The sequence below is a fragment of the Podarcis melisellensis genome (assembly GCF_964234715.1).
Source record: "Podarcis melisellensis genome assembly, chromosome: 6".
Lineage (NCBI taxonomy): Eukaryota > Metazoa > Chordata > Lepidosauria > Squamata > Lacertidae > Podarcis > Podarcis melisellensis.
In genome coordinates, this window is record NC_138538.1 from 55,188,194 (window position 1) to 55,213,805 (window position 25,612).

The 25,612-nt window shown below is 40.0% G+C and overlaps 1 protein-coding gene across 4 annotated transcripts in view; it reads left to right on the plus strand.

Moving 5' to 3' along the window:
- The window catches only part of OSBPL9 (oxysterol binding protein like 9), a 60,273-nt gene that overhangs the window by 2,533 nt on the left and 32,128 nt on the right, over window positions 1-25,612 (plus strand). For all 4 annotated transcript variants that reach the window (XM_081913937.1, XM_081913939.1, XM_081913936.1 and 1 more), the window contains exons 2-4: window positions 10,575-10,625; window positions 16,357-16,435; window positions 24,762-24,838. In XM_081913937.1, the coding sequence (XP_081770063.1) occupies window positions 10,575-10,625; window positions 16,357-16,435; window positions 24,762-24,838 (207 nt within the window). The remainder of the gene's footprint in view (window positions 1-10,574; window positions 10,626-16,356; window positions 16,436-24,761; window positions 24,839-25,612) is intronic.

The following is a 25,612-nucleotide window of genomic DNA, read 5'->3' on the forward strand; positions in this document are numbered from 1 at the left end:
GCATTCTTAAAGAGAGTTGTCAGCAACTTTACTGGCAGATGCTTTTTGCTTTGAGTGTGCAACAAGTTAGTAGGTAAGAGCTGCCACTTCTTATGAAATGATAATATATTGCTGTGAAAATGTAGAGATTCTTATTGTTATATAACAAGGGCAAAGAACCTGTGCTAGGAAGAGGTGTTACGGTACTTTAAAAATAGGACTAACATTAAATTCCTGCTGCAGTAGTGCAAGAGGTATGAGGGGCTGCAGTTCTCCAATATGGATGCAGGAACCATTAATATCACTTCTTAATTTAGATGACCCTTTATTCTCCCCCCTCCCCAGATTTTTCCAACAGGATGTGAATGTACTGATGTACATTTCCTTACAAAGTCTACACCAATGCCTTGTGACCTTAGAGTGAGGGTGGGTAATAAATTGTAATAATAATAAATTAAGTTGCCGCATTTAAGGCATTTTTACAATCTTGGAGTATTAAGACAAACATGTAAAGTTGGGTGTGGGGAGAGGACAGTCGGACTGGAGCAGACACTGATGTTGTCTCTGCTTCTTTCCCTTGCATTCTTCTTTCTCCCAAGTAGGAATATTATAAGGAACAATTAACATAGTGGGTATGGAGTAGTATTGTGTGGCTTCCTTTCTGGGTGCATGAATATAAGAGACTAAGGATGGAGATCTGGAGATCTGTGTTTTGGTGTTCTGCTCTTGTGCTAGTACTGTACAAAGAGCTCAATTTGCACATAACTCTAAAGCCATGGTTTGTTGAGCACACAAACCCAGCCCAACAAACTAAGCATGATTTGTTTTCTATCAGCAAACAACATTGTGGAGTCACAACTTGTTGGCTTACAACCCATGACTTGTTTTAACTGTGGTTTTAGTGTTACTGCCAAACCCAGCAGCCTTGCTTAATCATGGTTTGTTTCATCATTGCACCTCAGACACTCACCAAACTACAAAGGCATGACGCAAGAGCCACTGGAAAACAAACTAAGCTTTCAAGAAATAAGATGTGACTTGTTCTGTGAGATGGTTCATGGTTTCTTCAACAAACCATGGTTAAAATAGCAGTCACGGTGATTCATTGCCTGAAGAAAAGCTGTAAAAGTACTTGCCTTGATGTTGGCTTGTGAATATATTCACTTTGCAGGCAAACAGTTCAAATATGCTTATGTTTCAAACTCATATACACTGTTTAAAAATTTGAATTTGCCAACATGATGCAGTGTGATTGTCTTTATCATAGTTATTGTATCTTTTTTCTTAAGGTGTATGAGCTTTGAATAGGAAGGCTCTTCTGAAAGAAAAAGAATTTAATGTGAGGATATGTTCACAATATGTTGCTTTCTAATTGAATTCATTGCTTTCCAATTGAAACTTAAGAACATAAGAAGAACCCTGCAGGAGTAGACCAAAGGCCTGCCTAGTTTAGTTTAGTTTCCTGTTTCCCACAGTGGCCAACAAGATGCCTACGAGAAGCCCACAAGCAGGACATGAGGTAACAGCTCTCTCCTGTTGCTGTTCCCCAGCAGCTGGTATGCAGAGGCATGTCATCTCTGACTCTGGAAGTGGTATATTGCCATCATGACCAGCAGACATTGATAGTCTTAGCCTCCATTAATTTGAGTTAGAGCTTAATTGGGTGATCCTGAATTCTGGTATTACAAGAAAGAGAGAATAACTTCTCTCTATTCCTTTTACACGTATATTCTTTGTCCAAAAATTTCAGGTTCTGCAGAACATTAAATTTTCATCAACAAAAGAACAGGCAAGCATAGTGGGTAAATGTAAACTCACCTGGTCTTTATAATTTTGCTGATGTTGGGGTGTTAAAGGTATAGCTCATCTTAAACCATTCCAGGTACTTTGGAGAACACTGAAATTGCCATTTCTATGAGTTCATAAGGGAGAATGGAAATGCCTGAGAAAATAAAGTGAGCAAACCCAATGGCTGAAAGAGTCCTTAAGCAAAACTCTATTTCATTGCCAGCTGTAACTTTTAGTTCTGGTTTAATTTTTTTGCCCCAGGGATCTAAATTTTCAGGGGGGAAATGTGCAAAGAATTTAATTGTATGAGAAATACATCAAGATCAATTTAGGCTTTCTTCTGTACACATTGCTGTAGAACAACAACCTCATTATGTCTTGTACACAAAACTGGAAACAGAGAACTCCACTGCAGGTTTTAGATACAGTTTCTTTCTGTTTCAGCAAGATGCTACTTTGCCACAAAGGAAAATAAGCAGTGTACTGTTTACATAAATCTTCTGCATTAGGTAACTGCATTCCATTCTCATTTGGTACCTTGGACTCTCCCTCTGCTTGCAATAAGTAACCTGATACTTCACATCTGTTCAAAACAAGATTCTTGGTGAGCTTGTTTTACAGACAAAAGTATAAACGCCTGTTAGGAAATCAGATGTGCACACTTCTGCACTGGATAATCTTTGTGATTTGCTTTCAGTCCTCAACTAACGGGGGGTTGCAAGGAATCCTGAATGGGAGGGGGCAGATAAGCATTTTGGCAAGCTCTCGCATAATGCAGTAGTATGAGCCTGGTGAGCCTGGGGTTAGATGAGTATCTTCCTGCTCATGTAGGCCTGAACTTTGGTAATTAAGTGCTGTAAAGGTAAAGGGACCCCTGACCATTAAGTCCAGTCACAGACGACTCTGGGGTTGCGGCGCTCATCTCGCTTTACTGGCCGAGGGAGCCAGCGTTTGTCTGCAGACAGCTTCTGGGTCATGTGGCCAGCATGACTAAGCCACTTCTGGCGAACCAGAGCAGTGCATGGAAACGCTGTTTACCTTCCTGCCAGATCTATTTATCTACTTGCACTTTGACGTGCTTTCGAACTGCTAGGTTGGCAGGAGCTGGAACCAAACAACAGGAGCTCACCCCATTGCGGGGATTTGAACCACCAACCTTCTGATCGGCAAGTCCTAGGCTCTGTGGTTTAACCCACAGCGCCACCCGCGTCCCAATTAAGTGCTGTAGTGTACCGTAATTACTGTATAGTGTTGACAGCTAAGGTTTATGGCTACTGCGTGCAAAATGTGAGAAGTATATGGAGGATACCCTCTCCTCCTGTCTTCCAACTCCTATCTTTTGTGCTTTTCCTTTGCACGTAGCCAGATGGGCCACATTGCCTCCGTGTAACTACTAGTGTAACTGGGATAGCTCAGTCATGAGAGCATGAGACTCTTAATCTCAGAGTGGGTTTGAACTGCCTGGTGGGCAAAATATTCCTGCATTGTAGGAGGTTGGACTAGATGACCCTCATGGTCCCTTTCAACCCTCCTATGATTCTATGATACTCTTATTGTGATAGTTCAGAGTGATAGGGAAATGCTCATCATTATGATGGGTAGTTTGTGTTGCAGAAGCTTGTAGATTGCATGGTCTAAGTCTGTGTTTGCTGTTCTGAATGCAGAGGCACATTGGGGTGGGGTCACACTTCTTGTCTCTGTTTAACTCCAGCTGTTGAAGATAAAATTTCATGTGATGTAGGAGATCTGTGATTGGCTTTTCTGGTGTGTGCGTGTTGTTGTTTTTTTAACTGAAACACTGTACAGCCATGGAAAACTGCCAATATGATCATAGAAACAGCCCTACTGTATGTTCAACACTGCCCGCTCCATGTAAGTTCCAGGCAAATTGCTCCTCCAAGCTGATGCTTGTGTGAGTGTGATTTTTACCCTGTGGAGTGAACATATTGCAGGGAAACTTTAACTCTGAGAACTGCATGGAAAAAGGTTAAACATTATCTTGCCCCCTCCACTGTTCTGATCAAATTGCCTGCCCTATGCATGAGATTCAGTCATAGATCTTCTGAATAATGTGTACTTTGGTCCTGAGAATCAAACTTGTTATGTTCTGCATAACTCTGCACCAACTGCTGTTTTGGTCACACTGTAACTTGACTTAATATCAGCCTCCGTTACTGAAGATTGAAAAGAGGCCACTGTAACATCAACTTAAAAAAAAAAAGATTCAGTGAGGATCTGGAAAATTACTGGCTAATTAGCTTAATGACTGTTCTAGGAAAGCTTTTCAAAAGCTTTTGTTAAAGTTTCTCACCAAAAATTCCCAAGTAAGCTTAATAGTCATGGAATGAGAGAAAGGGTCCTTATATGGATTGGTAACTGGTTGAGAAAACAGGAAGCAGAGAGTGGGAATAAACAGTGTTCTCAGTGGAGGGATATAGAAGGTGGAGTCCCCACGCTTGGTATGAGGATCTGTGCTGTTTAACCTAATTTTGTAGCCCTAGGGTTACTTGAGTTAGGGATGCAGTAGCCATGCTTGCTGATGTTACCAAATTTGAACAAGTTGGTTAAAACAAAAAGAGGTTGTAAGCAGGGGCATCACAAGGGGAGGCAGGGGGCGGTGGGCCCCAGGTGTCAGGCCTATGGGTATGTGACAAAATCCCCGCTGGGCGCGAAAGAGGGAGAGACCAACCGGGAGGCTGAGGGAGTGAGAAGCGAGGTGGGGGGGGGAAGGAGAGAGAGAGAGAGAGAGAGAGAGAAAGAGAGAGAGAGAGAGAGAGGGAGGGGAGGGCAACCGAGTAAGAGGGAAGAAAGGAAAGAGGTGCCACCTCAGGCTCTGGGCAGTGGCAGCAGTGGCAGCATCCGGATGCTCCTCCCTCAGTGCCCTCCGGTGTCTATCCAGTCCCTGACATTGGCCACTATGAGAAAAGAGTTCTGGATTATATCAGTCTTTGGCCCAATCCAGCAGGGCTCTTAAAGTCCTAATATAGTCCTAATATAGTCATATCAGAGACCTTAAAAACAACTAAACTTTAATGTATTCAAATGATCTATGAGCTCCTGAAAGATAAAAAAGTGAGTAGAAAAACAGAAATAAGCTTGCAGTTATTTAAAAGTGCTAAATTTCCCCTTCATCATTAACAGAGATGTGAGTTATCAGTGCCTGTATTGAAATCTCTTCTTTCTCAATTATAGCTTAGGGCATGGCTAGTTCTGGGGATTCTTTACTGACCTCTTGGTTCAGGTCTTAAAAGGTGTCATTAATATCACAATCATAGGCCTGTCAGGAAAGTTTTTTTTATTTTTTATTTTCAAGCGCACCTTTTAAGACCTGAACCAAGAGGTCAGTAAAGAATCCCCAGAACTAGCCATGCCCTAAGCTATAATTGAGAAAGAAGAGATTTCAATATGTATATTGTTTTAATCTTTTTGTCTACCTCTCACAGGCCTGGCATTATCTGGAAAAGTTAATACTGCAGTTAATACTGCAGTAAATATATTGCTATTGCTCAATAATGGGAAGATATTCACAAACAGTGCTTTAATCATTTGGTCATTTATGGCAAACACTGAGGGAGTCTGCTAAGTTCAGAAGGGCCTTACTCAAGGCAAGTGAATATAACATTGCAGCCATAGTATGTTTAGATGGTATGTTTTTATTTGAATTTTATTCTCAAGGGTTGCTCAGTAAGACATATTTGCAGGTCTATACAGTATTATAGTTCAGTAGTCAGCTTACTTTCTCTTTCTAGAGAAATCTTTCCTGTTCCCATCCTCTGATCCCCTTCTGTTGGGATGAATTAGGTCCTTCTGTGCTTTTAAAATGGATTTTTGTGGCTTAGCTTTTAAAGAGGTTTGCCTTCATAAATATGCAGTGTATGCCTATATTAGTATATAGTCACTCTTCATTAATGTTATGAATTCTGTATTTGCTATTTTACAGAAATATATTGCACAAGAGGACTGAATAGAACTGCTGCTATTGCTTTGAGTATCCACAAGATGGAGACAAACTATGAGATTCTCCTTTCTTGGCTTGGGAATTTTAGGCCCATTGTTTTTGAGTTTCCTCTTCATGTCAATGCAGTGGAAAAATCCCAGGCAGTAGATTACATTCTGAAACTGCTTCCATGTTAGTTTATTTCTGTCAAGATAGCAACCTTCATCTAGTATTTACACTTACTTGGTAAATGCTTTCATAGGGAAACTCTGCCCTCCAGATGTTTTGGGACTACAACTCCCATCATCCCTAGCTAACAGGACCAGTGGTCAGGGATGATGGGAATTATAGTCCCAAAACATCTGGAGGGCTGAGTTTGCCTATGCCTGCTTTAGATTATTCACTCATTTCTCATATTTTCTTTCTTATTTCTAAAACCGCATCTCAGACAGTTATTTGATCATGGCAATCAAGCCAAAAACTAGTTGCGAGAACCCTGCATCTCCATTGATCCTTGACTTCACGTCTTCTTATGAGGGCAAGAGCAATTCCTTGTTCTACTCTCCAGTTCTAAGTTGGGAAGTGGAAAGAACTGCAGGGGCTTGTATGTCTGATAGTACTTCTGAAGTTCTCAGAGTTCCTTGGCAATGAAATGGTTATATAATGCCAGCCTTCCTCCAAACCTTGATGCTAAATAGGATCTTTGTGCAAATGCATTGATGGTTCTCCAAGGGTGGGAAGGCTAGGGCTTCTCACATTAACCAAAGGAATGAAGTTCATGTAGTGTAAGTTGACTGAAGAAGCAGCAGTTTGCTGTCAGCCACAGGCATTCAGGATACTGGCACCCAAAAGAAGGATGGTATTTGTTCTCTAACTTTCACAGCAGCTGTCTTATTAGTTGCATAGACTGCCCAAACTGTTCAGCCAGGTCTGAGCCTATACTGTAAGTGCTTGGATAAACACCCCTCTGAAATGATGCCCAGTTAATTGAGTGCTCTATAAAAAGCCATCTACATGTCTTTAAACAATTGGTTAGATTCATTGATTGACTATTACAGACCTGTTTTAGATGTTATCTTTCTTAACGTATGTGTGTAAGGATAAGGTGCCTGTTTGGAAAAACATACATGAAACCACTGGGTTATCCAGAGGTTTGGAGTACGTTGTCAGCAGTATGCTGATGACACTCAGCTCTATTTCTCCTTTAAATCTGCAGGTGAGGCAGTGGAAGTGCTGGACCAGTATCTTGCTTCAGTAATGGACTAGATGAGAGCCAACAAACTGAAACTCAGGCCAGATAAGACTGAGGCACTGTTAGTGGGTGGTTCCCTAGACCGGATGGGTGGGAGATCGCCAGCTCTTGATGGGGTTACACTTCCTCTGAAGGAGCAGGTTTGTAGTTTGGGGGTACTCCTAGATCCTTCCCTGTCACTCAAGTCTCAGGTGGCCTCAGTAGCCCGGAGTGCCTTCCATCAGCTTTGGCTGGTGGCCCAGCTATGCCCCTATCTGGACAGGGATAGCCTAATTACTGTTGTATACACTCTGGTAACCTCAAGGTTAGATTACTGCAATGTATTATACATAGGGCTGCCTCTGAAGACGGTTCGGAAACTTCAGCTTGTGCAGAATTCAGTGGCCAGATTGCTCACCGGAGCAAGACGGTTTGTGCATATTATACTGATCCTGGTCCAGTTTCACTGGCTACCAATTCCAGGCCCATTTCAAAGTGCTGGTTTTGACCTATAAAGCCTTAAATGGCTCAGGAACGCAATAACTCAAGGACCGCCTCTTTCTACATGAACCTACCTGGACCCTGAGATCATCTTCTGAGGCCCTTCTTTGTGTGCCTCTTCCTCTAGAGGTCAGGAAGGTGGCAACATGAGAACGGGCTTTCTCTGCAGTGGCTCCCCATTTGTGGAATGCGCAGGGAAGTTCCACCTGGCGCCTTCATTATTCACGTTTAGGTGCCAGGCAAAAACGTTCCTTTTTAACCAGGCCTTTGGTTGATTTGATTTACATCCTATGCCCTTTTAAAATGTGGGGTTTTTTGGGGGGGTGTTATTGGGTTGTTTTCATTTTATGTATTTTGTGGTTTTATATTTTGACTTTATTCTGTGAACCGTCCTGAGACCTCTGGGTATAGGGCGGTGTATAAATTCAATACATAATAAGAATAATGCATATGATCTAGGAGGACAGATAGTATGGTAGCAGAAGGTGAGGAAATACAGCTATTTCCATACATCAGTGGTCGCCTCTTGTGGCTTCTCCCTCATATCCTATTAATCTAAGGCTAGTTAGTTCTGACAGACAGCAGGTGAAGTGGTCAGTGTTCAGCCATATCACTTCAGACTGTAAGTCTTCACAAAAAAGGGTTCCTGCGTGTAGAAGAGGCTAGGCTACAACTCTTCTCACTGATACCTATTTTTCAATGTGCTGGATGGGGAACTAGATAAAAAAAAAGCATTCAGTTACATCAACCCTTAACTTCAGTTTGAAGTGAGGCAGCTTAGTACAGGTTTTATGACTCCATCTGCTGTTTGTGAGAACTAGGTCTAAATCCTCTGGGCATAAGCACTGGTGTTGTGTACAGAACTTAGCACACTTGCAGTAAATAAAATGTATGATGGCATGGTGCTGTTGTTCCCAAGCTTGCTTGCAAAAAACTTGAACAGAGGCATGAGTCTGCCTTAGAATACATTTTATCAAAAGGAGCTCTAGCTTCTATGAGAACAGCCTTAAACTTTTATTTTAGTTTAATAGGAAGGGAAATAACTGATCGAGACCACTTTTTAAGTAAAGAAAAACTTGTTTGGAATGGCAGCTTGCATCTTGCCTCAGTTTTTACTGCCTCTGTTGAATAGATTGTCATATGCCTGTGCCCTTAGAGCTAAATAGTCTAGTTTGCTTTTTGAATTCTTAAACACAAATAGGAGAGGCCCTCTTCTTGATTATTTTGGTTTTTTTTCCATTTAATTTTTATTGCTTACTTCAAGAAGAAAAAAGACAAAAGATATATATACACACACATAAACAGATAAAAATAAGAGTCTTACACCATCATACACCAATAGAGAAAGAAAATAAAGGTAAAAAGAATATATACAAAAACTTAATTTTCACGTATACTCCTTGTTTGATTATCACTTTCAGGACTTCCTTTAGCTCTCCCGACAATCATTCGAAGTAATACTTTAAGTTACACATTTCCTAGTACATATTGTCATTGTTCTTTTTTATATGTATTTCTTAATATATACTGTTCTTATACACTATTTGTACTCCTATTGTCTTCAAACAATAACTCATACTCATTTACAGTGCGTCTCTGAATCCCTTTAGCGTTATTTTCCCTTGACTAATAAGTTCCAGATAATCTACATATTTTCCCCAATCCTTGGTAAATTTTTGGTCTCTTATATATCTTACTTTGCCTGTAAGTCTGTCCATTTCCATGTAATCTAGTAGTTTAGATCTCCACTCCTCTACCGTTGGTGTTTCCTGCCTTTTCCACATCTGAGCCAGCATTACTCTTGCTGCTGTAGCTGCATAGTACACTAGTACACTAGTGTACTAGTGTACTCTTCTTGATTATTTTGAGTTTGCAGTCTTCTGTGTGGTGGAACATAATGTTCTGTATAGTTTTGTTTCAGTCTGTTAGCCTAGTTGCAACTTAGAACAAAAGGCTGCTAAGCATCTTTATTCCCCAGTCCTGGATTCTGTGGCTGATTATTAATTTTTCCGCTTCCAGACAAATGTTTTTCCTGTAGCTTTCAAACTAGAGTGGCCTTACTAGAATGTCATAGTAAACTATGATTTCACTTTTCTGAGCTGTTGGTTTCTTTTGAGCAATAGCAGACAGCAGACAAACAGCTAAGAAAGGCATGTTCATGGTAAACTATTAAATGTGGTTTACTGTGACATGCAAATTGAGCCAGCAGCTTAGTTCACACATAAACTGTGGTTTGTTTTAGCTGTGGATTGTTTATCAAACCATAAATTAACCCCAGGTTGTTCCACAGACAATCAAACAACCCATGTATTGTTTCTCCAGCATTTGTTTTCCAGCTGTTAATGCCTCATGCGCTTGTAATTTGGTGAGTTTCTGGGGTGGGATCATCAAGCAAACCATGGTGCTGGGTTCCCATATAATGGTAAGCCATAGTTAAAGCAAACCAAGGTTTGTAAGCCATTTAGCAAACAGTGGCTTCCTATTGTGGCTTGTTGGCAGTAAACAAACCATAGTTAAACTGCTAGGCAAGGTTTATACATATTGCTAATCCATTCATTTAAAGCTGCATGGGAAATGGGCCAGTGTCATTTTGGGGCATTTTTATGGCATGTAGTGGGCTATAGGGCAGCAGAAGCTGGTTTTAGGAGAACCCATAATTATTAAACAACAAATGGGGTGGATTACAGATGGACTAATAAAAAAATAGAGGCATAATGGTGAGGTGTTAGGTAGCTTGACTCCTGCTCCATAAAGACGCATGCAAGCGGGACTGGGAGGAGTTTATAGTGTTTTTGGGCTACCCACTTCATAATCACGAGAGTGGGCTTTGGAACCACTTATTTGTGCTCTTTAGTTTCTTCTTAGCGTCTTTCCTTGGAGAAGAGTAAGAAATTAATATTTTGGAGCCACTTTTCTGCTCAACAGAGCTTTATGAAGCACTTACATGATAAAATTTAGCATACACAATCTGAGTGCCTCATATCTGTGGTAAATCTTATGGGTTAAGTAGATACCTTTCATTTTTACATATTGTGAAGAATCACAAGACAGTTGGTGTGTAGATAACAAGAGTATGAACAATTTTGAAGCATTTGCAGTGGTGAAATTTTATTTAGCTGACTTCTTTTTCTATTTCAGTCAAAGGATAAGATGATGCGGGGATCACGCAGAGGCTGTGTTAGATTGAGGGTAAGTATCTGTTTTTATACATCTCTTAGATGTGTGCTGTGTGATATACTTGACAAACACTTTGCTAGCCTCTGAGATGGTTTTTGTTTTGTTCTGTCAGTGATCAATTAAAGACGAGGAACAAATTATATTTTCCTTCCATATCTTAAATGCAATCTATATTTTCTTCATTACATAATTCTTTGAGGTCTATATGCCTTTAAGATTGGAATTGAGGCAGGTTGCTGCCCATTTTATGACAGTTCTGTTTGTGTATTTGTTCAAAATCAGCTAAAAAACTTATGGCGGTGATGTTAGTTGACATTTCAGGCTTCTCAAGTTGTCTTTGTCATCACTGCACACTTGTCCCTTTGAGTTATTGGCTGTTTTCAGGTTTTATTGATAGTTGACAGCCATTTATGCTAGATGTTGGACTGAATTAAGATAGGTATGTTTGTGTTTGTACGTATACAGTTGACTTGCAACTTGCTAGCTGAAATCACACAAATTAAACACGCACAAGGTGGAGAGCTTAAAAGCGCTTTCTGTGCCAGGTTTTTCCATTGCGAAATGAGCTTTTAAGCTCTCACACTTGCTTACCAGACTCTCGTGCAAGCTCTGGGATGCCCCTGCAAGATCTTGTGGGGCTGTGCTGTCCAAGATCTTGTGACGGCCTACCAGAGCCCACATGAGACCTTCCCAGAGCCTGAGAACTCTCAGACTTTAGCAAGTCTCAGACTTTAGCAATTCTGAGAGCTTAAAAACTCTGCACTGGGTTTCCCCACTGTAGAAAGTGATTTTAAGCACTCTGCCTTATCTACCAGACTCTGCTGAGCCGGCAGAGTTAACAGGGACTGCAGGAATGGAGAGAAGCATTGACTGGCTTCACAGTTTTCCCCACATTGTGATTTTTGCATAGCGTGTGTGTGTGTGTGTGTGTGCGCGTGATATATAGCCAGGTCATATGGACTTCAAGCTGGTTTCGGATGATACATTGCCCAGCCCTAGGTAAGGTCAAGGCCCATCTAGCTCATCCACCTAAGTCAGTAATGCAAGCCGGATCAGTCCGCTTGTCCCAATCAAATTGTGAATGAGCACGGTTTTCTTATGGAGTGATCTGGCATAAGCAGCAGCAGCACCAGACCAGAGGGCTCAGGGATGGGGAGTTTCAGCTTTGTTCAGTATTATAGGATAGAAGTTATATACTGGCATGATAACTGTTTTGTACACGCCTTTACTGTAATAGTTTGTAATTCATGTTAGCTTATTGCAAGATCTTAGGTCTGATTTTGGAAGTTGGTTTTTAACAAAGGGAAGAGTTGTATAGATTACTTAAACAGTTTGTTTTATAGCTGATATTAAATTAGTTTTGTCTCTGTCCTGAGCATATGTTAGCTTTTTGTAAAATAATGAATCCCAAAAAGGACATGGTAAAAGCTTTTTATTTTTGTCAAGAGCATGTTAGGTCATATTTTCAAGCTGTTTTAAAATACAATGGTATAGTGGTACCTCGGGTTAAGAACTTAATTCGTTCTGGAGGTCCGTTCTTAACCTGAAACTGTAGTAAATAGTAAATAATTTGGGTGCTAATGTATTTAAGGCCTAACCATCTCTGGAATTTGGTAAGTCACCTGTGTGTATCTTGGAAATGGAACAGCAAAATCCTTTTTTTTTTTGTCATTTGTTGCAATATGGCTTTTCAAAATTCCTGATGTGTATACATTGTAAAAATAGCCTTTCACATACAATCAAACAGATTCTATATTGCAGTTTAAATTCCATATTGTAGTTTAAGATGTAATTTCTTGCTGCAAAATATTCAGTTGTCACAGTAGAATAATTTACAATAGTGACCTTAGTTTGTAGCTCAAAGGCTTCTCCATATTTTCACTTGACCCATATTTTGATTGTCTTGTGGACTAATTAATTCCCTGAGTCTGAGAGCTTTTCTCATTTTCCATTGTTGTGCCTTGCAAAAATCTGATCTTACCCACTGAATTGGATCTTAAAATCCAAAGGGAGATTTTGCCTAAACAATTCTGCAGGTAGGATCAATTTTTCACAAGGCACAGCTGGGGAATAACAAGAAAAGCTCTTGGACCCTGGGGAATTAATCTGTACACAGTGTGATCAAAATATAGCCTTTTGATGTTGAGCATTCTGTGGCTCAGTCTTGTGCATGCTTACTTGAAAATAAGTTCAAGTACGTTGGTGGGGCTTATTCCTAAGTAAGTGTGTATAGAAGTGCCTTAGGCTGCAGTCCTATATACACTTAGGAGTAAGCCCCAGGAGTGATAAAAATGGACTTGCAGACTAGATTGTTAATGTATTTAAAATGAAACATGTGGAAAATATTAGAAAAAATAAATGGAAATAAGTCCAGTCTTTCAATAGTGGATTTTGATGTGAAATATTCTCATTCTGAATAATGTGAAGTGTCCCCCCCTCGATAAATACTGTTCCATAACTAGAACATAATAGTGTGTAAGCACATAAGAACATTGATCTCTCCTGGATCAGGCCAATGGCTAATCTAGTCTTAACATCCTGTTCACACAATGGCTATCCAAATGCCTATGAGATACCCACAAACCAGGACCTTTCATCACTTGTACAACTTGTGGGTATGTTTTTCTCTGTCCTTCTGTAAGCTGCATCATGCACCATCCATGCACTGATTGCCATGACTCTTGTGGCAGAATGTGGGTTATGTGTTGAGCCTGTGAGCCTGTACTGAATGATTTATATTAATTTCCTGCAGGCACAGATAATAGTTCAAACTGCTTTTGGAGATTGAGCAGCCTTGCAACTGAGAGGGCAGTCACTCATCCTTTTTGCACCTGCCATCCTCTTGCCACCGCTGCAACTTTTTAAAGACCTTATTGAATGGAATTGCCAGGAAGATAGTACCCATTGTGCCTCCCTATTCCATGGAAAATATATTCCCTGTTTTCACTTCTCTGGGACCCGAGAGCTAAGGATAGCTTTATAGGAGATCTTTCTGCTTCTGTGCATGGAACTTTTGTAGCCCTAGAGTACATAATGAGAGATGATGTTTATTTTTATAGTTCCTCCTTTTTATAAGTCCACCTTTCATTGTACTGATCCTTGTGTGGGTTACAATAAATGCCAACATAAAACAGAACGAGTCCACAGCAATCGTATTCACTAAATCAATTTGTAATACAGCATGCAAATATACTCAAATAATAACTGATCAGCCACTAGAAAAGAGACATCTTTATCTGGAAATGAAAACTAAGTAATGTTGGTGCCAGATGCACCTTTGAGTGGAGGGCATTCCAGAGATGGGTTCCACCATAGGTGTACTTTCCCAATGGTAGAACAACAGGAAGGATTCCTTCACTAATCCATTAAAGTGCAGTAATAGAGAGAAAAGTGTTCCTTCAAAAATTTGGGCTCCCAGTCCAAATATGCTAGCTTCAACAGCTTGAATTGGGCTCAGAAATGTATAGGCAACCAGAGAAGGATCTTCATAATTGGTGATATGTAGTTCTAACTAGCTATACTACTCAACAACCTGGCAGCTGTATTCTGCACTTGTTGCAGCTTGGCCTGGGTGATGTAGCAGTACATCGTCCAGGACAGGTCTGAGGGCCACAGCATAATATACCTGGCGGTATATTGCAGTTGGGGCTTGCCTGCTGCCTGGCGCCTTACCTTCTCTGGCTGCCTCCTTTCTCCCTGAGCAGTGAATACCTTATGGTAAAGTGGGTGGTGAATTGTTTTGTGAACACCTTTCTCCCTTCAAAATGTCGCCTCCTTTTTTGTGATGTGGTGGAGCGAGCGGTGGCAGTTTGACTTCACCCCGGCACTTTGTGGGGCTGTGGCTGATGCTCCTTCTCTCTACGCCAGGTGCTAGCAGCAGAAGGAGCTGAGGCGATTTGGCTTCACCCTGGCACAGAATAACACTCTTTCCTTTTCAACATGATGATGTATTATAATTTCACAATGTTTAGCTGGTGATACACTGCAGTGTTGAAAAGCTGATATCACCCAGCCCTGGTGGCATCTTCTGAGCCATTTTTAAGGATAGTCCCACATTATTTATTATTATTTATTAATTAAATTTATATATCACCCTTCATCTGAAGATCACAGGGTGGTTTTAAAGCACGTAGAGTGCATTGCAGTAATCTGATTGGGAGGTTGCCAGAGCATGGGGCACTGTGGTAAAGCTATCACAGTCCAAGAGTGGGTGTAGCTTGAGAACCACTATTGCAGAAAAACACTCATAGCTATAGAGAACACTTGGAGCTCCAATACCAAAGCAGATCCAGGACCAACTCTATATTTGTTCTTTCTTTCTTTTTTTATTAAAGTTTTTTATTGATACAACAAGAAAAAAAGAAAAAAAACACAAATATCAAATTACACACAAGAATAGCCATAGACACATAATTTTCTTAGCAAACATTAAAACATCTATTGGTCTTAACACTAAAGACCCAACCTCCCGTCTATTCCATATTCCATATTTCAAATTCATATTACTTATTGCCAATACACACTTTTATCATAATTAAACTTATTCTTAATAAATCTAATTTCTTATATCTACCTTGCAACTATTACTGAAGTTCCTCGAATGCTGTTCTTTCAAGGGGAGTACAATCCTGTCCAGGACAGGCCATCTACCAAATTTCTGGACCTGAGAACAAGTAACTCATAGTATCACCATCTTGTCAGGATTCAGTTTCAATTTATTGGCCCATTATTGCCTCCAGGCAATAGTCCATCAACTGTAGAACTTCACCTGATTTAGAAAATAGGGATCTTATGCATTGTCATCTTCATATTGCTGACACTGCTTCCATCCCCACAGCACTTCGGCCCTGCTGATAACCTCCCCCAGAAGCATCATATAGATCAGGAGTGGGAAACCTCCAGCCCATGGCTCAGTTTTGGTCCCTCAGGGGTTCCAGGTTAGCTAATAAGGCCATTCCCCTCAAACCAAGCCTACTTATCAATTGGCTGATGTCACTCATGACATCTACTAATGGATGGGAGGGGTTCAGTTCTGCAAGCCTATAATAGATGTTCAGTAGTATGGAAGAACATGATGGAACTTTGTAGAATCTCAGCACAATTGCCTTACATTGAAATGTAAATTCTTTTTTGAAATTTATACACGATGGTGTTCTCAGGTACATGGAGTTGCATGATTTTATGCAAAAAGTAACAATAACAGTGTTGACTAATATTAAACGTTCCATCTTAAATAAATACTTTAATTATACCAGTCAAAATATCTCAAAAGTAGTGTGCAAGCTTGGTATTTTCCAGGCTGATGAAGAGTCTTATGAAGAACTAAAAAGCTTGCACATGAAAGCTGTGTGATATTTTGGTTGGCCTAATAAAGGCATTGCACTGATATGGATGATTATCTGGGCACTCATAGCTCTGTTTTATAGATTGAATAGCATAAATTCCCAGAGGCTTTCTTTAATTGTAAATTTGTTTCCTTTATAGAATGCAAGTTTTTAAAGTGCAAAATTCCTTATCCTCTTATGAGAAAGCAAAACACACAGAAGAAAAATGCACATGGGGCTTTAACAAAAGAAGGAATAAAACTGGTTTTGTAAATTCCTCATTTAATTTTCAAGTATTGACTCTGGAAGCCTTGCAAAAATTTGTTCATGAATTTTGCATTCTGGTCGTGTAGCAATAGACTGCATGCTGCTGATGTCACTGCTCTGCCTTATCAGAATTTTTGCTCTTTGTTTCACAGGGAGCTGTGATTGGTATAGATGATGAGGACGACAGCACCTTCACAATAACTGTTGATCAGAAAACCTTCCATTTCCAGGGTGAGCTGAAAGAAGAGGATTTCTTATATTAGAATAAATAACAGAAAATTATATTGAATTACAGTTCAGTGGGCTAATTTTAAGCATTTTATAATCAGAACTGCATGAATCAATGTACAGGGAACATTCTGGAGTCAGGAGCACTGTGGGTTAGGCAGGGATTTATATCTGCAGTGTATACATATGTGCTAGAAAGGACGGTAGCTTTGGCAGGATCTGGAGATTAAAAATTTAAAGGATATATCAGTCGGGGGGGGGAGAGAATAATGGGCTTTCGTTGATGGGTTTTGCTTGCAAAAAAAGCACCACCGATCTTTATTATCAAGATGTTCTGTTGTGCCTTTCTGCATGGAGAAAGCCACGAGATCGCGTGAGGTTGCAGCTTTTGTTGATATTGAACTTAAAGGCTTGAATATGTGAGGAGACCAGAGGGAACAGATTTAAAGGTGGATTTTTGCTTCAGGATCCCCAAGTTCTCATTCATTTCATCTCTATTTCTTTGTTCTTGTCTGCCAAACATCATTTTCCTGCTATTTTATCTTTTTATTCATATTTACAACTCCAATGCCATCTGTTACTGCTATGTTTCGTCATTGCATGCTATGGTTCACCAGTAGAAAGGGTAAGGTACTGTATTTTTCATTTGTACTTCTATATATTCCCTTAATTCCTTTTGAAATTCCTAATAAATGGTCTTTTGTTATAAAATGCTCCCATTTTTTTTGGTTATCATCTTTCCTTTAAATTGTAATTTACTCTGCTGTTGACACCGGATATTTTTCTTTACTTTTCAGTGTCAGATCAGTTGCAGATAAAATGCTTTACTTGAAACAGTGAGAATTCAGTTGTAGAAATTAGATTGATTCATGCTATTCTTTACTTAGTTTTTGTGAACTGCAAACTGTTGTGGTGGTTTATATTCAGCACTATTATTTAGTACTGAGGACCCTAATATTCTGGCAAAGTATTCCTCAAATAGTACCAGTGATAAACCTTACGATCCAAATTGTGTATCCTCTGCTATGGTGTCTTAATGACTCTGCTGTCATGTGGCTTTTCAGTAGCTGCATTAAGCATCATTAATAATTTTTTACAGCTCCACACAAAAAGAGAACATATTCTTAACTTATTCTTGAGAGCAAACTAATTAATTGTTAATACAAACAGACCACATCACATGCATTCTTCAAAAAGTAGCAGCTGTATTGTGTATCATGATGCAGATAAAGGCTGAAATCTGCAGTAGAAAACTGCAGCTATTAAAGGAATACCTTCTGCAGTTCTAATTTTGCAGCAGTTCTCTAGCTTTTGCGTTCGCTGCCTGCAGAAAGGAAAGCCTCTTGAGAGATAAACACCTTATAGCAGAACAAAGTAGTATTTAATAATGTTGCCTTTAAATAACATATTCAACTTACATGGTATCTAAAGGGTCTTGGCTTAATTCAATGAAATTTATTTTTTCTATGATTTGGCATTTCTGCTGGCTTGTTTAGGTATTGAAGATGATGATGCATTTTTTAGAAGTAAATTATTTTAGATGGCAATCCATAGTTAGGAAATTGCTGTTATATGGATTAGTGGTTACTGATGTGTACTAGAAGTTACGAATATCAATGGTGCATTATCAATTTAAGACTGAATGTAAAATAAAATGCACATTAAAAAATTGTATCTGTATGCAACACATACAGTTTGTATGATGACATGTATCCTCTATGGAATGTAGCATTTTTATCAAATGTTGGTTCACTTCAGTATATTCACAAGAGGTGAGATTACAAGTACAGATTTATTCAGAGTATATGGCCAATGCTGATACTGAATATTGTCTGCCTTTATCAATGTAACCTTATGCCCAGTGTTCCTAATGTTGGAGTAGTCTCCCCCGCACTGAGGCAAGTGGAGAAGAGCTTTATGACAGGGGACTTAGTGTGCATGTTACTGTTTCTGCACCACCAGGAAACTGCTGGATCAAGGTGCTGATTAATACTGAATGCTTGCATTCACTGCATGTTCTAGTAGGCCCTTCCCCATAGTAAAATAATAAAAATAAAATACTAACTTGCTTGAATCACAGTGCTTGCACATTATTTGCAAGTGGCAGTAGAACTACTTAACATTTGAAAGTATGCATAGTATTTTATGCTGAATAAATGTAGAACTTTATGTCCTATGTACTTTGTTTTCTTGCTCTAACTTGTGAAGTCTTTGTTGTTGGAAATCATTCGGCCTTACTCATAAGGAGGAATGATGTAACTGTGCCTAACCAATTTGGTCACCGGAAAGTTTCCTTTTATTAGATAGTTGTGAATATAATTGGCCATTTGCGTGTTGAGACCCAGAGACCTCCCTCCTAAATACAGTAAAGACACATTTGACTCAAATGTTAGTTTGGTTTTTGGCAGAATTTAGGCCACAATTTTATTACAGAAAGTGAGCGGTTGCATAGGCTCTGGTTCGAATAGCTCCCTGCACCCTTGCAGGTAGCGCTGACCCAGAGCTCTATCATAGGTCAGCCAAGGGTGAACACCTGAAGTTGGCGGAAAGCCCAGGAACGGACTATGTCCACTCCCCAGATTCTCCCCTGGTCTCAGGCACGGGCACAACCTGCGCTTGGGGGTTGACCAAACCAAGTTGAGTCCCTGGATTCCTTTAACGGAATACCCTTCACATAGGGATGGCGAGACAGTACTCCCATCCCTATCACCTGAACCAGTGTCTATCCGCAACCTTATGAATTGTGATGATTTGCTACGCGGCAGGCGAATCCCAAATGGCAACAGCCAATCAGCCAAGTGGGGAAAATTCCTGCTATGCCCCTGTCCCAACGACAGACGACACACAACGGCATAGCAAGGTCAGTCGCAAAATATCCTAAATATAGGAAGAGGTGGGCGGGTGTTCCGATGCATGAGCCGAAAGAGGAAGCTCTGGGTCACGTGCATAGGCATATATAGGTTCCTCGATCTGTTTAGACTACACTCCATTGGCCAGATTAAACCCAGCAACAAGGGACCTACCAATCGGGTGTTGCCGCTTGTCCAATTATGCCCACCCACAACACAGGAGGGCAGTCTCTAGGTCTCACCGCAACACATGCCCTCTTTGAGGGAGGACATGCTTTACTAATGTTGGAGCGTCTAGCTGTCCTTACTCAGTGCCTTCATTTGAATTTGATGGATTTGGGTAAAATGGAATAGGAATGAGAATTCTAGTCTCTTATCATAATGCCATTCCTTACCTGTACATCCTCCCTCCCTTACTACAACTGGAGCCAGATATGAGGGCCTGCTTGCTTTGCCAATCCTGGCCCTGCCTATGCCCAACTGAACACTACTTTTCTAAGAAGAAAATGGGGAACACTTCATCCTTTGCTACGTTGTAATTTCCCCCCCTGAAAATACTTGTATGGCTTTTGGAATATGGTTATTGAAATGTGTTCTGATGTCATCCTCAAGAACCTTCCCTTATTTGGTTATATTGGGCCTTCAGATAGATAAAAGCTTGCATTTTTAGCACCATAACTGGTGTCACATTTGTCATTGTGTTTAAAGACGATCTTGTCTTCTCTGCAGATCCATTGGAGGTATGCTTTATAAATGTCACATTTACTGATACATGATGGTCCATTGTTCAGTAACAGAGAAACCTTTATTCTGAGACAAGATTTCTGTTGATATTCGGAGGGATAAACTGAAATAGAGAATTCTTGCAGTGAACTTAGTATACATTAGGGATGAAGAACTCTGAAGGGGGCATATTATTTCAAGGGCAATCTGTTAGGAGCCATATGTGAGCAGTGGGTAGAGCCAAAGCTAGCAATAGGTGGGAAAAGAGCTCAAAGTGCATAGGGACACCTGAAATTAGACTATGGGTCACAGTTTGCCTACCCCTAACCTAAATCTCTGAAGTAATATCCTCAAATCTGAAATATATACATTAATCATAATATATTCACTAAATTTATCTTATTGTAACATTAAATGTAGCCTGCCCACAGAAAATGGATCCTATACATATTGTTATACTAGAAACTTCTTTTTGGGAGGAGGTCCCCCTAATATTACCAGCCTTTGTGCTTGCTGAGAGACCACACAACCCTCTCTTCACTCTGAGTTGTGGCTAGATGTGGGACTTCTGCGTTACCAAAGCATCAATATTAATGACATAGGAGGCATAGACTTGTTCTGTTCATAGAATCAGAATTGTTGAGTTGGAAGGCACCCCAAGAGTTATCTACTCCAACCCCCTGCAATGAAGGCAGTGTCTATGAATCCTGTCCACATCCTCAAGCTATGCAAACTTTAAATAATCCACACACCAAGCAGTCCTCAATTATACATCCCCTGAATTTCTAATTGCTGTGGAAACCAAGGTGGAACAACTTTGTTCAGTGTTTCACAGCACAGTCACAGTGTACTACAAAGTAGTCCCTTTATCGCCATCATCCATTTACTGTATACTCCCTTTTAAATAGTCCCTGAGAATTGCTCTTAGCAGCCATGCAACAGGCAGAAACCATACCTTTCTTGCAATGATGGGAGTTTGAGACATGTCAGTTAATGACATCAGGGGTCACCAGAGGAAGCATGTAAGTGAATGGCTAAGGCAACACCAGCCCTGCTTGGTAAGAGACAACTAGGGAAAACTGTTCTTTTTGGGGCAGGGGTTTTTAAATGTTTTCCTCCAGGAAGCTTAGGGCACAGGATAGCTTCTAATTATGTGTAAAGGAAATTAGTTTTCTTCAGTTTCTTTCTGTGTTATTTTCCAAAAGCTGTCTTTAACTAAACAATTGTCTGCATGACACGAAATTTCTCTTTGCCTCTCTTCCTCCTGTACACTCATCATATTTACTCTGGTGGTTCTACTAATCATCCAGATTAGATTTGGGGACAATGCTGGGGATGAGTAAGAAAAGAGAGCAAGAAGTTCCAATGTTCTCACAGAAATTGTTCCATGCACACAATTGGATACAATTCCAAATGAGTTGATATTTTGGAAGGTTGATGAGCATGCAATGGCTCGGTAACTTCAGGACCCATCATGTACTTTGTGCCTTTTGGCACAAACTAGGAGGCCTAGGACTTGCCGATCAGAAGGTTGGCGGTTCGAATCCCCGCGACGGGGTGAGCTCCCGTTGCTCGGTCCCAGCTCCTGCCAACCTAGCAGTTCGAAAGCACGTCAGAGTGCAAGTAGATAAATAGGTACTGCTCCAGCGGGAAGGTAAACGGCGTTGCCGTTGGTTCACCAGAAGCGGCTTAGTCATGCTGGCCACATGACCCAGAAGCTGTACGCCGGCTCCCTCAGCCAATAAAGCGAGATGAGCGTCACAGCCCCAGAGTCGGTCACGACTAGACCTAATGGTCAGGGGTCCCATTACCTTTACCTTTAGGAGGCCTCTTAACTCAGATATGGTTCAGTAATGGAAATGATACTTTGATCATGGAGTAGTGTCCCTGTATGTTAATCCTCAGCATGGTGAATACCAATGGGCAAGTTTAAAATAATAAATATATATCCATTGTCCCAAATTGATATGTAGGGCTTAGGTGCTACTGCAAGAGTTCTCGATCATGACGCTCACACTACCTTGAGATGCAGCCTTTGTGCAGTTGCGGGCACTGGCGGGGGTTAAATGAGATGGCTTTTGAGTTGCTCTTTTCAGGATTGCTAACATTCATCACTTGATTGTGTGTCTGAAATTATGATGATGATGCCGAGAAATCTATTGGGGTGGGGTAGATTTCCAATCTGTGCCTGCAGATTCCTGGGAGGGAGGCCCCAGTGAGTAATGGTTGCTTATCTTTCCTGTGCCAAATTTGCAGTGTTTGCTCCTGTTTCCAATCCTGTTAAACAAGTATATGATGCTACTGGGTGTCATCATTTCATCATCTGACTGACAAAAGAGCTCAGTATCACCACTTTTACATGCCCTAAGACCTGTATTATCTGTGTTTATTCAGTGGTTGGAACTAAAAGCAAGCATACTGAAACTAAATTTAGGAAGACCAAGAATCAGTACCTTTGACATAGGGATTAGTGGAACACTGGTTTATAATTAATAGAGATGAACCTCCATTAGTTAGTTAGTTAGTTTAAGTATATGTGGCTCTATTGTGGTACCTAGAAATCAGGGTTTTAATGGTGATTAGGTGCTCTTTTGTCCAACACTAGCCAATGAGAAAACTGCTATCCTTTTGGGCTGATTCAGACCTTGTAGTACTTATACATGTCTTCATAATTTCTTACCTGGTCACATATTTTACTATGGGGCTGTTGAAGTCAGTTTGTAATCTGCCCCCTCCTCCATGTGTGATATATATGTTGTAACATGACTGTACTGACAGACATCCCACCACTGCTCCATTTCATAGGCTGCCACTTGTGGAGATGGGGGAAGCTTGACATCATACTGACATAATATCAAAATTTTATCTCTAGTTGTTATGGTGCCAGAGGGAAAAATGAGCTGTGAATCATACCTCAGTTTTAATGCTTAGTTCTAGCTTGAGAAGGCTGCTGGCTCTTGGCAGTCTCTAGGGATTCGTGATGTTTATCTTGGTTTTGTGGGCCTGTTCTGTCTACAGTTCATCTATTCCCTCACTGGGTAATATGAACAACACTGTAATATTGCTTCCATAAATTGAACTGTCACTTAGCTACTACAAGGCTGCTGCAATATTGATGCAGTACCACAATAAAATATGCACTGATAATTAAAAGGCTGAACATACCAGGATAAATCTGAATATTTGCAGTAACGTAAATAGCTGCTTTGATGTAATTGCTATGGCAAATGTGAATGTAACATTTGTTTACAGCATTTTGAATCTACTTAGTTTACTGACTTTTGGACCCATCTGTGTGAACACTCATACACTGAGCTTCATGATCAAGCAGTGATTTGACCCTGTGAGCTTTGCAGGACCTAGATGTGTGTTGTCTTTTTATTAATTACATATATAAACCTAACAATATTAGAAGCTGCTTTTAATATTGTAGCTGCTCCCGCTACAAAAGCTTATGCCAGAATAAACTTGTTAATCTTTAAAGTGCCATAGGACTTTGTTATAAGCAGACTAGTTTCAGGATGCTTGAAGTGTGACCACATCCTTCCCATAGAAGTCTGGGCAGTATTTAGGAGTACACCAAGCTCCTTCCTGGCTCACATATCACATGCTGATTTTTTCAGTTTCTTGGCAGAGTATTGACCTACTTCATCTGTGAAACAGACAGCTGTGAATCTTTGAGTTAGGGTGACTGGACTGGAGGCAGGCCAATGTTTCAGCATCTTTGCTTGCTTAACTGTGATTCTTCCCCCAGATATCTATTGCACTGAGTGAGCTATTTTGATTACTATATCTGTGCTTGATTCACTGAAGGAAAACAAAATTTCACCATTTGAATTATTGCCCACCTTTGCACTTTGAGTTATTTACATAGCCTTTTTTAAAAGACTTTTTATTGCTTAGAAGTGTGCAGATGTACTTCCAATAAACTCTGAAGATCCGATCAGTTTCAATTTTGACTCAGTTATCATTAAGAACAGCAGAATGTCAAAACCAGAGGGTCCTCAGCAAAGGAGGTGCCTATAGTGCAGGACTTCTGATAGCATATTCATGCTGTACCTTCTCCACTTTTAGCTATTCCCAGATTGCAGCTTGTTTACTTTGTTCTGAGGCAGCTGTTACCTGCATAGTCCCACCTCTTAATCTGCATGAACTAGTCTGGAATCCATGTTTGTGATATCTTGAATGCTGGAGCTTGCTTTTTATGTATAGGATTATTTTGATGAATTTAAAATGGAAGTAGAACTGCTGGAAGTTACCATGTAAGTGAACTATGTAAAAACTAGCTCCATTCTCTAAAATAAGTAATATAATGTGGACTAGAAATATTATAGACAGGATGGGAGCATTGCAGCTGTCTGGCTGTCTTGTCATTTTATAAATGGAGAACCTTGAATCATTCATTACTTCTGTTCCCATATATTTCCATCATTAAGATGGCTACAAGCACAAGCTGATAGCTATTGCTTGGGACATACTAGTATGGAATTGTGAATTATTTCAGTTTATCTAATATTCAGGAGTATTTGTATTGTAGTTGCCATAAAAACTGTGTTTGGATTTCAGTCATGTACTTATTTTTCACAATATCTTCAAACTTTCTCATTAGCTATAATGTAGGCTTGTCTCTCAGCAAGCAATTTTCATTTGATTAGCTTTGCTTAACTAACAGGACATTTTATTATTGACCTGGGATTGGTTTAAGTTTCCAGTTGTTTCTTTAAGGCCACTTAAGTATATTTTTGATACTCTTCCAGCTCGAGATGCTGATGAGAGAGAGAAATGGATTCATGCTTTAGAGGAAACCATCCTTCGTCATACTCTTCAGCTTCAGGTGCGTTGGTTGGTTTAGCCTAAGCTAAAAGAGATGCATATGTTCTGCATAATACCTGTTTAAAATGTAATCCATACTAATCTCTATTCCATGAGTGTATATTTGTTCTTACATTTGTTGTGAAATTAAGCCATATATCATGTCTCCATCTTGCAAATATAGCACCTCAGTTGATAAATTTTACATTACTGCCGGTCTGTGAATGAGAAACCTTTGTAACTGAACTGGAGATCTAAGAATACAATGATGGGAAGATTCCTGTGGATGATTGTTATGTGGACTCTACTCAATGACCTGTTTGCAGTTTTAATTTCTATTTTCTTTACCTGAAACAAAGCCTTGGATTAAAATAATAATAATAATAGAATGGAGGCAATGTTAAGATCATTACAGGAATCTTCAAGTCACTGCCCCTCTGGATCTCCAGTTCGTCCAAATAATGAACCTGTACTATTTGCCAAAATCTTGCTTATCAAGCATTGCTTATGGTAGCATACAAATAACACTGAACTATACAGAAACATATCCCAACTCCTGTGTTTTTGTAGTGCATAATGATGGAGAAATTAGTGCTGTCTGTGTTGCACATTGGCAGAAGGGGAAAGGGAACCAAACAAAACTAAACCTGCATATTCTTGCTTTGAAACCTTTGCTATGTAAATATTCCTCCTGAGAATATTAGCCACTCCAAGGTGCTATCACAGAAAGGGATTTCTTTGGAGACACTGGCACCAACTATGGATAACAGCAGGTGCACTTTAATATTTAAGGTAA